This window comes from Mus musculus, chromosome 17, assembly GCF_000001635.26.
Source record: "Mus musculus strain C57BL/6J chromosome 17, GRCm38.p6 C57BL/6J".
Taxonomy (NCBI): domain Eukaryota; kingdom Metazoa; phylum Chordata; class Mammalia; order Rodentia; family Muridae; genus Mus; species Mus musculus.
Genome location: NC_000083.6, coordinates 19,678,623 through 19,695,076, shown reverse-complemented (window position 1 = coordinate 19,695,076; position 16,454 = coordinate 19,678,623). Strand labels below are relative to the sequence as shown.

The 16,454-nt window shown below is 35.8% G+C and overlaps 1 protein-coding gene across 1 annotated transcript in view; it reads right to left on the bottom strand.

The window, feature by feature from the left end:
• Positions 1-328: 328 nt before the first annotated feature.
• The window catches only part of Vmn2r102 (vomeronasal 2, receptor 102), a 34,350-nt gene continuing 18,224 nt past the window's right edge, over positions 329-16,454 (bottom strand). The window contains exons 4-6 of the mRNA NM_001104564.1: positions 16,159-16,374; positions 13,820-13,943; positions 329-1,257 (exon numbers count right to left, since the gene is read on the bottom strand). Coding sequence (NP_001098034.1) covers positions 329-1,257; positions 13,820-13,943; positions 16,159-16,374 — 1,269 coding nt within the window. The remainder of the gene's footprint in view (positions 1,258-13,819; positions 13,944-16,158; positions 16,375-16,454) is intronic.

The following is a 16,454-nucleotide window of genomic DNA, read 5'->3' as shown; positions in this document are numbered from 1 at the left end:
AAGGAAGAATACTCATGAAGTTTAAAAAATTAAAACAATAAATGAAAAAGAAGAGTTTCTATCCAGAAAGGACTGAACCATTTGACATGATCCAGGAAATGAGCCATCAGGTCTTAGACTCAGAGCAGTTGAATCACCAGAGCAAAAGTGGTTGTCAAACATGAAAAATAAATGTCTCTCATACTATAACACTATAATATAGTTGGATAAAAGAACATAACATGGTAAAATTGCATTCATCTTAGGCTTGTATAAGATATTTTACAATGATATATGAATGATTCATTTTATGAAGTTGTTAACATAAAAGCTACATTTATTTTTTCAACTATATTTTAGGAAAATTCTTCCTTCTAGAGTATGTTTTCTTCCGGATATGAGTAAATGAATTGTTCTCTGGTCTCAACAAGATAATGTAACACTTGGGACCAAATATGAAGGCAAGGAGTGCTGTGCTGGAAGCCAAGATAGAGAATACTTCCATAGCCACCATGATCTTCCCTTTAGTGCTGTGGTAGACAGGAAGAAAGGTAACCCAGACACAAAAGAATACCAGCATACTGAATGACAGATATTTGGATTCATTGAATGTATCAGGCAAATTTCTAGACAAGAAGGCCATGGTGTAACTCCCAAGGGCCAAAAAGCAGAGGTATCCCAGGACAGAGTGGAAGGCAACAGCTGAGCCCTTATTGCACAAAATGATGATCTGTCCATATTCAGTATGAGCATCTTCATCAATGAATGGTGGAGAGGTTGCCATCCATATTCCACAGATGAGAAGTTGGATCAGGGTGCAGATAGGAATGATGTAGTTTGGACCCCTTGATAACATTAGCCATCTTACTATTTTTCCTGGAAAACTGACCTTAAAGGCAAGGACCACAGTAATAGCTTTGGCCAACACAGTGGCAAGAGCCATAGTGAAAGTAACTGCAAAGGTAGTCTGCTGAAGGATGCAGGTAGCTGTGTTTGGCTGACCAATGAAGTTCAAAGAACACAGGAAACAGAATGTGAGTGTGAGGAGCAAAATGTAACTGAGAGCTCGATTATTCGCCTTTACAATCGGAGTGTCTCGGTGTTTCACAAAGATGCCAATAACAAAGACTGTGAGTGAAGATAAGCACAAAGCTATACTGGCTAGAGCCATCCCCAAGGGGTCTTCATAGGCAAGAAAGATCACAGATTTTTGGAAGCAGTTGTTCCTCTCTGTATTTGCAAAATGACCTTCTGGACACTTCACACACTGGTATACATCTTGTCAGAAATATAGGTTACCATGAATACAGGAGTTCAATACATGGTGATTCCTTTTATTATGAGACATTTCTAACTACTAGGACTGTCAAGAAATCACTGTCTTTTGTTTTCTCAGGGACAAAGTAATACATATAATAGTATGCAGAATTTTAGATTGATAAACTGAACTTTGTTGCTTCCATATTTCTTTCCATTTTTATCTTCACATATAATAGGATTTTATGAATTCTTTTATAAATACAAGTATCATGAACCTTCCTTTCCCTCAGTTTTTTCTAACAACTCCTTCTGCTCTCTATCTCTTACTTTTACATTTTTATTGCCACTTTGTTCATTCATTAGAGCCAGTGTATATACAATGGGGAATGACTTTACTAGGAAAATAGGTAGACTTTCAAGCCCTACCTTTATAAAGAACAGTACTGTAGCTTGTTAGCTACTCAACAACTTTCAATAAATTCCTTAATAATCTTCTTGACTATCATTTAAATTTTAATACATATGCCTTTATTCTCTTTATACACAATATTTTTCTGCCTTTACTGACATTAGTGTAACTCTTTTGAAAGTAACTATAATACTAAGTTATGGCAAAAACCTACTGTTGCCTTGATAGTACTCATAATTCACAAATCCTTCTTAACTTACACATGGAAAATCTAGACTAGAAGAAAAAGTTTCTGAAAAAATTTTCAGGTAATGCTTTCTTATACATGATTACTAAATTTACTTACTTGTTTAAAATTCCCTTCTGTTTTGAAATTGTTTTCATTCGCTGCTAGAGTTTATGGAATATACCTTATTACATTGTACAGTGCTTAAAATCATTCAATATTATATTTCCATAATATCTAAAGGAAGCATATATTTTCATATATTATGAATATTTTTAGAAAATATGAGGGAATTTAAAATATATATATAATATTATGCTCTGGAACCTTTTAATATTTTCATTAATATTATGATTAACATTATAAATAGATGCTCCAATATTTATAAAATACATAATATTTATATTATAGCTTGAATATACTTGACCCAGATAGTGGCACTCTTTTGAATTGTGGCCTTGTTGAAAGAAGTATGTCACTATGGAAGTCAGCTTTCAGACCCTCATCCTAGATACCTGGAAGTTATTCTTTTCCTAGAAGATTTCACCTGATAATACAGAACTCTCATCTCCTCCTGTTCCATGCCTGCCTGGATGCTGCCATTCTCCCAGTTTGAAAATGATCTAACTGAACTTCTGTAATTGTAAGCCAGTCACAATGAAATATAAAAGTTGACTTTGTCAAAGTGATTGTTCACAGCAGTAAAACCCTAACTAACACACAAGTTAGTGCCTGTAGTGAGATATTTCTTTGATAGATCTGATCATGGTTTTGGTTGGAAAATGTGAGATTTGAGAATTTGGGTTGCTAAAGAGTAACATTCTTTAAGATAAGGTTAATGGGCCACTCTTGAATGAATATGGAAACCTTTGCTGCTGAGGTTGATTTTAACTGTGGAAGACTGGGTCTAGATGTTTCAAAAGAGAAGAATTTCCATAAGGGGCTGCCCCTAAAATTTTTTTTTTGAAGGAGGTGTCTGTCTTTTGCCCTTTTCTAAAGAGCCTACCTGAGAGTAAGATAAAGAGATATATAATAACTGAATTAACACAGTAAGTCCCAAAAAGCTGAACAGAGGCTTTGATATCTGATTAAGTCTCATGAAGAGCATTTTCATACAAGCATAGCAAGTCTAAAGTGGAAAGATAAAAAACATATGGTTCAAGTAAAAAAAATGGGCACCAGGAAACGAAATGAAGCTGAATGCTAGTTTCAAGGAGAAAACATAGTAAAAAGAGTGGTGATCTCTCTGCATGATCTCACCCAACCAAACTATTGTTTCAATTTGCATTTGTAAAAGGAATACTTTACAGTTTTAATAAGGAATGTCATCTTGAAATAGATGACAAACTTGTGATCCATATGTTGAGGCTGGAAGACACAGTCTTTTGACCTAGATGATAGATTACAATGATCATGAGAAACTTGGACAAATGCATGGTCTTACACTCTTGCAATCCCAGGAGACAAAGACAAGCATTGTAGGGCTGTACCCTATGTACAGACAGTTGGGTTACCTGGCTGAGCACAGTCCTGGAACCCCAGTAAAACCTATGAAAGCTAAGTGTTCAGTCATGCCTCCTGGGTCCCTGGATACTCTCACAGCTATGCCTCCCACAGACCCCTGAAGAGAGGTACATGGCCATCAGTCATGTAGGCAATGGCACAAGATACTGGTATACAGTCTGCACTCTACGCTTACAGTCACCTGGCAACAACCAGGTACCCCAGTGTTACTTAGCAACTGTCAAGATAGTGCATCCCACTATAAAAAAAGTTGCTTACGTGCTCCTCACTCTCTTACCTCTTATTTTCTTGTTTCCTTGCCCCCCTCTGCCTTCCCTTCCCACCTGTCTTCACATTCCCTTCCCACCTGCCTCTATTTCCCTACTCTCTTCCTCTCTCTGCCTTTCTACATTTTACACGCTAAAACCATGGACAGCCTCTTCTCTTTGAGATCTACTGTGCAGGAGCAATGGAGTACAGTTTCCCCTAAAGAGCTGTGTTGTCTAACTTCCCAGCAGAAAGCCTCCCTAAACTTTAGTCAAGGCTTACAGCCAAGCAATCTCAAGAAACCTGCCCACTGACCAAACCAAACATTCTCTTCTATGTGGGAACACAGCTGGAGATCTCCTCCTGCCCTTTTCCTCAGTCCTGGGTTAGAGTCTGCTCATGATTTCCCAGGCTGTTCTCAGCCCATCCATGACATAGAGCAGCATGTGGTATGTCTAAGAGTGAGAACCTGTTATCCCTGGTCTCCTTGAAATCCAGGGCACCTAGAAATGGCTCTCTATGGTACCCTAAGGCATCTGTGGTGGCCAATAGTTGGGCCCTAATATAGCTGGTCAGCGGGGACCCCAGACTGTGACCTCCCTCACACTCAGAGTGACACCTGCTCAGCAGTACCATGGAGATGTGGACATTCAAATTTCAGGAGTCTCACATCACCCAGTGGACCTACCCTGAGCAAATATTTGACCATACTTTTTTTTCCTGCAAAGCAGATCCTTGAGTTTAAGGGCAGCCTGTGACAGAGAAAGTTCAAAGAAGGGAAAAGCTTAAATCCAGATGTGATATAGTACATATATTATATTTAAGTATTCTGGGGACAGAGCCATACATATCTTTCAGTTCAAAGCCAATTTACAGAGCAAGTAGATGGAGAGCCAAGCTTATGCAGTTAGAGATTTTTAAAACAAAAGCTGCTAATAGAACATAAGGGAGCCTTATTCCAGAGCCAGTAAGCAGCCAAACTCAGAATCATTGGCCATTCGGTTCGGGCTTATTAGTGAATAAGAATAAGAGACTAACAGAACAATGGATGCTGGTTAGCTGGAGCTAAGAAATTAGCAATAAATAAGAATTGATCAGCATCACTGAGGGGAAATCATCTGCGAAGTCATTTCTGAGAGTAAAAAAGCTGTTTTCCAGAGATGGCCAAGGTTTTACATTGATCTGCAACTTGACTTGGTATCACAGTTACCCAGGTATTACTGGATTTCAAATTATGAAAGGCTCATGGAGAGTAACTGAGGATTGGTACTATGAGAAGCCTTGAAATGGCATTGGAGATGGTAGAGCCTCAGTTGCAGTTCATGACCTAGGACTAGAGGGGTCATGCAATAAATTTGAGGCTTAGCACCATGAAGAGAGCCTATGAGAGGCTATTAGTAAAGCCTAGCTGAAATGCAAGACCTAGTGCATTGGAGATGCCAATTGCATGGGATGATCAACACAAACATGAACATGAATATAATGGAATTTATCCATGGAATAGAGTGCTATAAAGAGCAGACCTAGGGATATATTGCAATCCCTTTGGAGGAACCTAGAAGATCATGTCTAGTTCCCTGATATTGAAAGAAGAAGCAATAATTTGAAGTAGCCTTGAAAACCCCAAAATGTTCAATATTCTAGAGCCATGGGATATCTGCTGTGGAAAGCTGCTAGCAGGAATTGGAACAAGCCCAGGAGAATAAAAGTTTGTTGTACTCAATAAAGATGAAAAAGTAGTGAAGATCTGAAGATCTCCTTGATGTCAGACATGGATATCCAGGGATAGAATTTGCCCAACTGGTTTGTATCTTGCTTAAGAGTTTGAAATAATCGCAGAAGAGATTTGAAATTGAATTTTTATTAATGTTGAAATTTTATAAAATATGTGAATGTTGTAGTTTGGACAAAATGTACTTTTTCATAAGGTTATGCCTAGCTTTTGACTTTATAAACGCATGTATTTAAACATGCAAATGGAGCCCAGAGAGTGGAAAGTCCTAGTTTTAATATACTTGGCCCAGGATGTTCTAACTATGTGAGGGTACTTATTTTTGAAGGTGTTGTGTGAGGGTGGGCATGGGTTTCAATACCCTTTTCTTATGTGCCAAGAAACCAGTCTTTACTAGCAGCCTTCAGAAGAAGATGTAGAATTCTTATCTCCGCTGAATCATGCTTGACTGGATGAGGCTATGCTCCTACCATGATAATTGACTGAAACTCTGAACTGGTAAGCCAGTCCAGTTTAAATGCTGTCCTTATATATTTTGCCTTTGTCATGGTGGTTTCATACAGCATTAAAACTCCAAGACAGTGGATTACACAATATTTCTATATTTCTTAAAATGTAATTGACAACCAGAGTGTTAATTTTACTTCATCAATAACATTGAATTGATATTTTAATGTGTAATAGGTAATATTAGCTTACTGTTCAACTTTCTATCAGTTCTCTTTTCAAATTTACACTGTTTAGCATTTCTTTGAGCTACATATTGTTGTAAAATATAATAAATCAAAATACACTGACCAGATTTATTCTTAGTGTGTGAATGAGACTTTTTATGCATAAACAGGATACATTCAAGAATTCGCTTATATATTTGTGTGTGTGTGTGTGTGTGTGTGTGTGTGTGTGTGTGTGTGTGTGTGTGCATGTGTGTGTGTGAGGATTATGATTGGTTAAAATTTTGAGAGTAAAATTTATCATTATTTATCATTATTGAAATGTGGTATTTATATGGGCACTTCATAAGAATCAGAAGTGTCCATTTGAAGTCGATAATTGTATCAAAATTTGTGAAAAACTGTGTTTGAATTTTGTTGGAGATTGCAATAAACCTGGATATTGATTTTGGTTAGATGGACATTTGCACTCTGCTAATTCTATGGATCTGCAAACAAGGGAGATGTTTTCATCTTTTGATAAGTTCCACAATTTCTCTCTTCAAAAACTTGAAGTTTGTGTCATACAGATCTTTCACATAGTTAAAGCTATACGAAGTTGATGTCTTTTGTATTTATTATGAATGGTAGTGTTTCTCTAACCTCTTTCTCAGACATTTTTTTGCCTATATGTAGGAAGGTACTGATTTCTTTGTGTTAATTTTGTATCCAGCTACATTCTTGAGTGGTTATATCAGCTGTAGGAGTTCTCTAGTAGAAATTTAGGGATACAGAGATGGGTGAATATACAAAATTCCATGAATGTAATCCACTACATTAAAAAAAATCAATGAAAATAATGTGGTTATCTCATGAGTAGCTGAAAAAGCATTTGACAATATACAACAAATCTTCATGTTAAGAGTATTGAAGAGATCAGAATTTAAGGCTTTAATGAAATATAATAAACCCAATATACAGCAAATCATTAGCCAATCTCTAATTAAATGGAGAGATACTTGTAGTAGTCCTACTTATAAAGGTACAAGACAAGGATGCCACTCTCTAGTTATCTATTCAATGTAGCACTCAGAGTTCTAGGTATAGCAGTAAGAAAACAATAATAGACCAAGGCAAAAGAAATTTTAAAGAGTCAAGGTATCATTATTTGTGGATGATATATTAGTTTACATAAGTGAGCTAAAAAAATCTACCAGAGTACTTCTATAGCTTATAAACAACTTAAGCAAAGTAGCTGGATAATAAATTAACTCAAATAACTTATTAGCCTTCCTCTACACAAAGGATAAACAGGATGAGAAGAAAATTAGAAAAACAACACCCTTCACAATAGGCAGAAATATTATAAAATATCTTGGTGTAACTTTTACCAAGTAAGTGAAAGATCTATATGACAATAACTTCAAGTCTTTCATGAAAGCAAATAAAGAAGATCTCAGAAAATTTAAAGACCAACTATGCTCATAGATTGGTAGGATTACCATAGTATGCATGGCCATCCTACCAATAGCAATCAACAGATTCAATTCAATCCCTATCAAGATTCAAAGACACTTCTTCACAAACATTGAAAGAACAATTCTCAATTTCACATGGAAAAGCAAAAAGCACATAAACATAAACATTAGCATAAACAGTTTTTAACAGAGAATGAACTTCTTGTGGAATTATCATCCCTGAAATCAAGCTGTACTACAGAGCAATACTGATAAAAAAAGGAAAAGAAATCATTGTATTGGTACATATATATAGACAGGTCAGTAAATGGAATAGAGACCCAGCCATAAGCCGACATACATATGGACATTTTAATTTCACAAAGAAGCTAAAAACATACAATCCAAAAATGGGAAGAAAGAAAGAAAGAAAGAAAGAAAGAGAGAGAGAGAGAGAGAGAGAGAGAGAGAGAGAGAGAGAGAGAAAGAAAGAAAGAAAGAAAGAAAGAAAGAAAGAAAGAAAGAAAGAAAGAAAGAAAAAGGAAGGAAGGAAGGAAGAAAGGAAGGAAGGAAGGAAGGAAGGAAGGAAGGAATAGAGAAAGAAAGGAAGGAAGAGCTGAAGGGAGGGAGGGAGGAAGAAAGAAAGAGAGAGAGAGTGAGAGAGAGAGAAAGAGAGAAAGAAAAAATAAAAATAAAAAAGAAAGCATACTCAATGAATGGTGCTGTTCTAAATAACAGTCTGTATTAAGAAATATAAAAACAGGTCAATATTTATATCCTTTCAGAAAACTCAAGTTCACGTGGATCAAAAAACTCAGCATAAACCAGAGAATTAACAACAGACAAATCTCTAAAGACTAAAAAGCACTTATTGATTAGTGAAGTACAAATCAATATGACGCTGAGATTCCACCTTATACCTATTAGAATTGCTGAGACCAAAAACTCAGGTGAGAGTACATGCTGGCAAGGATGTGCAGAAAGTCGAACACTCCACTATTTCTTTTGGGATTACACACTGGTACAACCATTCTTGAAATCACTCTTGCAATTCCTCAGAAAATTGGAAATAGACCTACTTAAAGACCCAGCTATAACACTCTTGGGTATATACCCAAATAATTCCCCAATGTATCACAGGAACACATGCAATGCTATGTTCACAGTAGCCTCCTTTGTTAGAGCCAATAGCTGGAAGGAACCCAAATGCCCTATAATAGAAAAAAAAAAGATACAGAATATGTGGCACATTTACAGAATGGAGTATTTCTCAGTTACTAAGATCAAGGGCACAGGGAATTTTGAAGGAAAATGGATTTAAGTATAAAATATCATCCCGAGTAAGGAACACAGTCGTCGTCCCCCCCAAAAAAATACATCACATGTACTCTCCTAATAAGATGATATTAGCCCAAAAGCACAGATAACCTTGGATACAACCTGCAGAAATTAAGAATTTTAAGAAGCACAAAGGTCAAAGTGGAGATGAAGTCACAGAATAAGGAACAGTGGGAGGGTTGCCACAGAAAGGGGACCATTACTGGATAATAAATAAATAAATAAATAAATAAATAAATAAATACGTTAAAGATGGTATGTGCTCAAAGATATAGAGCATTTGTTCATTTCCATAATAGCAGGAAGCATAGAAGCAGCCAGGGAGAGATTAGATCTCATGGAAACACAAATTAAATGCTTAAATCCTGATTAGAAGGCAACAGCAGGAAAAAAGAAAAAATAGAGACCAGATGTCACATGGACATTTAAAACCTAAAACCAGTTCTAGGCAGTACACCTCCTCCAAAAGACCAAAATCTCTAATTTTTACTAATGGGTCTAGTATCTAAATAAAAATTTCTGTAAAACTAATCCAATAGATGCCAGAAAGTTACCAAGTCCTTCAGTGTACAGAAGAATACAAAATAATAATATTTTCTGAACACAGAGAAAATGTTCCCATGAATTCATAACACATGAGAAACTGTATTAGATGCATACTGGTTTAACACAGACAAATTTCAGCACAGATATTGGAGATAGCCATGAAGACACCCTTTATCTCCAGAAAATGAGGTATTAGCAATTGATAGCTACTGGGAGGATAATCAGTTTTCTATTTCATATGCAGGACCTGGTTCATTAACAAACTTTAAGTGACATTCACACATGTAAGTATACATGAGTATCATGAAGTGTATTAGATTTTTTTTTTTATTCCAACAATAAAAGTTAGGAAGGGTGCAATAAATCTAGGAAGAGTTTGAGTGGTGAATGTGATAAAAAACTTATTGTATAAAATTATGAAACAAGTAAAAATGAGAAATAAGTTGTTATTGTTCCTTATGAAGATTCAACAGGTATGAGCCTTAAATGGCTATTAAAAATCATTGAAATGCATTTTGAAAAAAATATCTTTGATACTTTATTAGTACATGTTAAGTGGTACTGTGAAATGAAAAGCATAGAAAAGTACAGGAAAATAAATTGTGTCTGCAAATACCAGAATTGGCACTGGATAAAAGATACAAATCAAGAAGGATCTTTAATGGATGTGTTGAACAATTTAAAGTGGGTGGTGATAAATATGACACTTAATGTCCTTTAAAGAAGAAATAAAATGATCATATATGACTTCTACTCAGATCTTTTTCACTTGCTAGCATATTGTTATCCAGTAGAAAAACAAAAATTTTCCATAATATCTATATTTACCTGTCTTATTAGAAATCTCACTGTCTGCACATGAGTACACTTGTAGTAGCAGATGACCTTGCCCTCCAAGGTTACTTTCCTGAATCCAGGCCTACAATTCTCACTGTACACAGACTGAGCAATTCAGACCAACATCCCTTATGAACTTTGATGCAAAATTACTCAATAAAATTCTTGCAAAATGAATCCAAGAACAAAGCGAAATGTTCATCCATCATGGATAAGTAGGCTTCATCCCAGTGATGCAGGGATGATTCAATATATGGAAATACATCAAAGCAACCCACTATGAAAAAACAAACAAACAAAAAGATATGATGATCTCATTAGATTCTGAGAAACCATTTGGCAAAAATCTAACACCACTTCATAATAAAAGGGTTGGAAAGATCAGGAATTCAAGGCCCATACCTAATCATATTAAAAGCAATATACAGCAAACCAGTAGCCAACATCATATTAAATGTAGAGAAATTTAAGCAATCCCACTTAAATCAGGGACTAGACAAGCCTGCCCAATCTCTTGCCACATATTCAATATAGTACTTGAAGTCCTAGCCAGAGCAATTAAAAAAATACATATTGGAAAGGAAGAAGTCAAAATATCACTATTTGCAGATGATATGTTAGAATGAAATTATCAGTAAGTGACCTGAAAAATTCAATCAGAGAATTCCTACACCTGATAAACAACTTTAGCAAAGTAGCTGGATTTAAAATCGACTCAAACAAATCAGTAGCTTTCCTCTACACAAAGGATAAACAGGCTGAGAAAGAAATTAGACAAAAAACACTATTTACAATAATCACAAATAATATAAAAGACCTTGTGACTCTATCTAAACAAGAGAAAGTTCTGTATGATAAGAAATTCGAATCTCTGAAGACAGAAATTGAAGAAGATATCAGAAGGTGGAAATAACTCCCGAGCTAATGAGTTGAAAGGATTAAAATAGTAAAAATGGCCAACTTGCCAAAAGGAATCTACAGATTCACTATAATCCCCATTAAATTTCCAACTCAATATTTCACAGTTAGAAAGAGCAATTTGCAAATTCATCTGGAATAACAAAACACCTAGAATACTGAAAACTATTCTTAACAATAAAATAACTACAGGTGGAATCACCATCCCTGACCAGAAGTTGTACTATAGAGCAATTGTGTGAGAAAAACTGCATAGTATTAGTACAGTGACGGGCAGGTAGATCAATGGAATAGAATTGAAAATCCAGGAAGGAACCCAAATACCTATGGTCACTTGATGTTGGACAAAGGAGCTAAAATCATTCAGTGGAAAAAAGAGAGCATTTTCAACAAATGGTGCTGGCTCAACTGGCAGTTAGCATGTAGAAGAATGCAAATTGATCCATTGCTAAAATCTAAGTGGATCAAGGAACTCCACATAAAACCAGATACACTGAAACTAATAGAAAAGAAAGTGGGGAAGAACCTGGAGCACATGGGCACAAAGGAAAATTCCCTGAACAGAACACTAATAGCTTATGCTCTAAGATTAAGAACTAAAAAATGGCACATTGCAAAATTGCAAATCTTCTGTAAGTCCAAGGATATTGTCAATAGGACAAAACAGCAACCAACACATTAGGAAATTCTTTATGAATCCTACATAATATTCAATATGTACAAAGAACTCGCAAAGTTAGACTCCAAAGAACCAAATAAACTTTTAAAAAATGGTGTACAGAACCAAACAAAGAATTCTCAAATGAGGAATTCTGAATGGCTGAGAAGAACCTAAAGAAATGTTTAACATCCATAGTATTCAGGGAAATGTAATTCAAAATACCTGAGATTCTACCTCAAATCAGTCAGAATGCCTAAGAATAAAACCTCAAGTGACAGCAGATGCTTACTAGGTTGTGGAGAAAGAAGAGCACTCCTCCATTGATGATGGGATTGCAAGCTTGTACAACCACTCTGGAAATCAGTCTGGCAGTTTTTCAGAAAATTGTACATAGTACCACCTGAGAACCTAGAAATAGAACCTATGGGCATATTTCCAGAAAATGCGCCAACTTATAATAAGGACACATGCTCCACTATGTTCATACAAGCCTTATTTATAATAGTCAGAACCTGGAAAGATCCCACATATCCCTTAACAGAGGAATGGATACAGAAATTGTGGTACATTTACACAATGGAGTACTACTCAGCTATTAAAAATAACAGATTTATGAACTACTTAGGCAAATACATGTAGCTGGAGGATATCATCCTGAATGAAAAAAAAAAAGACAAACAAAAAAACCAAAACCAACCAACCAAACAAACAAACAAACAAACAAACAAACCACACATGATATGCACTTACTGCTTAGTGGTTATTATCCCAAAAGCTCAGATTACCCAAGAAACAAATCACAAACTGAATGAAACTCAAGAAGGAAGATCAAAGTATGGATACTTCAATCTGTCTTAGAAGGTGGAATAAAATACCCATGGAAGGAGTTAGAGACAAAGCATAGAGCAGAGACTGAAAGAATGACCATTCAGAGACTGCCACACCTAGGGATCCATCCTATATACAATCACCAAACCTAGACACTATTGTGGATACCAACAAGTGCTTTCTGAAAGTAGTCTGATATAGCTGTCTTCTGAGAAGCTCTGCCAGTGCCTGACAAATACAGAAATGGATTCTCACAGCCATACATTGGATGGAACACAGGGTCCCCAATAAAGGAGTTAGAGAAAGGACCCATGGAGCTGAAGGGGTTTGCAGTACCATAAGAGCAACAACAATATGAACTAACCAGTATGCCCAGAGCTCCCTGGGACTAAACCTCCAAAAAGAGTACACATGGTGGGACTCATGGCTCTACCTTCATATTTAGCCTAGGACGGCCTAGTCGATCATCAATGGGAGGAGAGACCCTTGGTCCTTTGCAAACTCTATGCCCCATTGTAAGGAAATGCCAGTGCCAGGAAATAGGAATAGGTTGGTTAGTGAGCAGGTAAAGGTATAAGGGATTTTAGGAGGGAAAACCGGGAAATGGGATAACATTTGAAATGTTAAAAAAAAATCTAATAAAAAAGAAGAAATTAATAGCCGGGTGTTATGGCACACACCTTTGATCCCAACACTTGGGAGGCAGAGGCAGGCAGATTTCTGAATTCGAGGCCAGCCTGGTCTACAGAGTGAGTTCCAGGACAGCCAGGGCTACACAGAAAAATCCTGTCTCAAAAAACAACAACAAAAACAACAACAACAAAGAAGAAAAAAAATAAGAAATTAAAAATAATTATATAGAAATTAAAAATAATTATATAGACTCTACTCAGGTCTTCTCTACTCAGGTCTTTTTCATTTCTAATGTATTTACAAACCCAGATGTCCCTCAACAGAAGAATGGATACAGAAAATGTGATACATTTACACAATGGAACACTACTCAGCTATTAAAAACAATGGATTTATGAAATTCCTGGACAAATGGATGTTTCTGGAGGATATCATCCTTAGTGAGGTAACCCAATCACAAAGAAGTCATCAGATAGGCACTCATTGACAAGTGGATATTAGCCCAGAAACAAAAAACACCCATGTTGAATCCAGTGGAGAAATATGAAAATTTCCATGATATCTGCATTTACCTGTCTCATTAGAAATCTCATTGTCTCCACAAGGAGTGCACTTGTAGCAGCAGATGGCCTTGCCCTCCAAGGTTACTTTCCTGAATCCAGGCTCACAACTCTCACTGCACACAGACTGAGGAATCTGAGAAGAATGAGAAGAAGGTTATCTAATGTTTTGTGTTTTATGAAAAAAAATCATAAAAACAGAGTTTTTGAAGGTCATAAACAGAAGGCAGGAGTATTGTATTCATCCCTAGAGTTATTTAAAAGATCCTTTGTAGTAATAAGGAATGAGTAAATAGTGGTAGTTACCATAAAGTCACAGATTCCAGGAAAGCAAGAGACTCCCAGGATCCATTGATAATGACATTAGCTTATATACCTCATAAATAGTAGAGATAACCTGTTGAGACCATATCCACAGGTTATGCCCTGGGATGAAGGATGGGGGCACTAAACCGTTTCAAAAATATTAACCCAGAATTGCTCCTACCTAAAGAAAATTCAGGGACAAAGAGTGGAGCAGAAATTGAAGGAAAGGTAATCCAAAGACTGCCCCTTCCAGGGATCCATAGATATGGAACCTCCAATCCCACACATTATTTTTGATGGCAAGAATTTCTTGCTAACTGAGGCTAGATATAACGGCCTCCTGAGAGGCTCCAGTAGTGTCTTACCAATACAGATGAGGATGCTTGCACCCCATCACATGAGTTCAAGGACCCCAGTCAAGGAGTTAAGCACTGAAGAAGCTGAAAGCCTTTGCGACCCCATAGTAAAAACAATATCAGTGCAGCGGAACCCCCAGTCCTCTCAGGGAGTATACCACCAACCAAAGAATATACATGGATAAATCCAAGGCTACAGCAGCATAGGTAGGAGAGAATGGCCTTATCTGGCATTAAGTGGAGGGGAGGCCCTTGGTCCTCTGTTGGATTGATTCCTGGAATGCTAGCTATGGCAATGAGGCAGGAATAGGGAGGGGGATGGGAGCAGCAGCAAAAAGGAAGCCAGGGAAGAAGGAAGGAATAGGGTATTGATGGACTGGAGACAAGGAAGGGAGATATTTGAAATGTAAATAAATGAAGTAACCAATAAAATTTTTTAAAAGGTACTTAAAAAACAGTAAACGATTATGACCTTGAGAAGGAATCAATTTTAAAATTCTCATCTGAGAATTTTCATAGTGTGAAAATATTTTGAAACTTAAAGTGTTAAGGGCAATTTTTTGAAACATTAGTGATTAGCAACATAATCTAGGAATCAATGTGATCCATCTAGTATAATACTATCTTTGTATTTTCTGACACCTGTGTTGAGCATCACAATTTCCACCATTACTGTGAATCTTGACTTTCAATTTGAGGGGATTTATAATTACCATGGAAGCAAAAATCATGAATTTGTACATCTGCTTATTTGATAAAACATATAGATAAATTTAGCTAAGGTGAATAGCTACAGTTGAATTTTGAATGTCATTATTTATTTTACAAATGTCACAATTGCAGAGAAGATAGAAAAGATCCCTAAGGTAGTCAATACTTTCAGCATTCAGAGAATATCATCATCTGCACCATCTTACATGTGTAAATCTTGTATTTTAAAATATGACACTCCACACCCTCAAATTGTTCTGTTAGTACTTTCAAGTTATTATTAAACATTGGATGAGGTAGGACATATTGAGAATCAAAGAACAAATAAGGGATGCTAACGAAGTTCTTATATGACATTATGAAAGAATAATAGTCCATATAGTATAAAGCATCTGAATGCTTATTTCTGTTTTTTGGTGACATTATAGTCACCAAAACTGTAGTGGAATTTATTTTCTGATAACATTATGGCACAGTGGTTGGGAATTTGTAGATTCTGATACTTCAAGAACCATAAAAAACTTTATTCTTTCTTATAAAAGAAATATTTGGTCATTTTAGAATATACATCAAAAAATAAATGTGATATTGTTTTATGACATTTTAGAATATGCATTAAAAAATAAATGTGATATTGTTTTATGACATTAATCCCAAATGAGATTTTTATAGAGTACATTAACACATGAGTCATTTGAAGATGAAAATTTCCTTTCACATTGTATCACACCCCTAATTATTTACAATGGAGAAAAACAAATCTTCATGTGAGTTGCCAGTGGAGGACTTATTGAACACTATATAATTCCATTGATCTGATTAAAAAAAAAAATCAAAAGCCAGTATACTAGAATTACTTTATGCTATTTTATACTGATAATCAAAGTGTCATGGAATTTGAGTCAAGCATCACTATATTTGAAAACATAATTGTGTTATTAATATAGGCACTAAGCCTTTAGATAATATATGACCCACCTCTGAAAATATTTCTGGCCATTGTATCATCTGTTCAGATAAAGATAACTGTTGACCCTGTGGAGCATTTGCAGAAAATGATCCTATTTTCACTTTCAATCCAAGGCCTTTTGGTAAATTCCAAAGGTTAAGAATGTCATACTCTGTATCTATTGTCTGTTTCCAATCTAAACACCTTTTGTCTTTCACTTCAGTGTCCTTCAGGAATCTGTTAAGCTTAAAAAAAATAAAAAAATGTATTTAACTGTGCACAATGGGCAGAATAAAACATTGGTTTTGGAATGTGTCTTATTGTT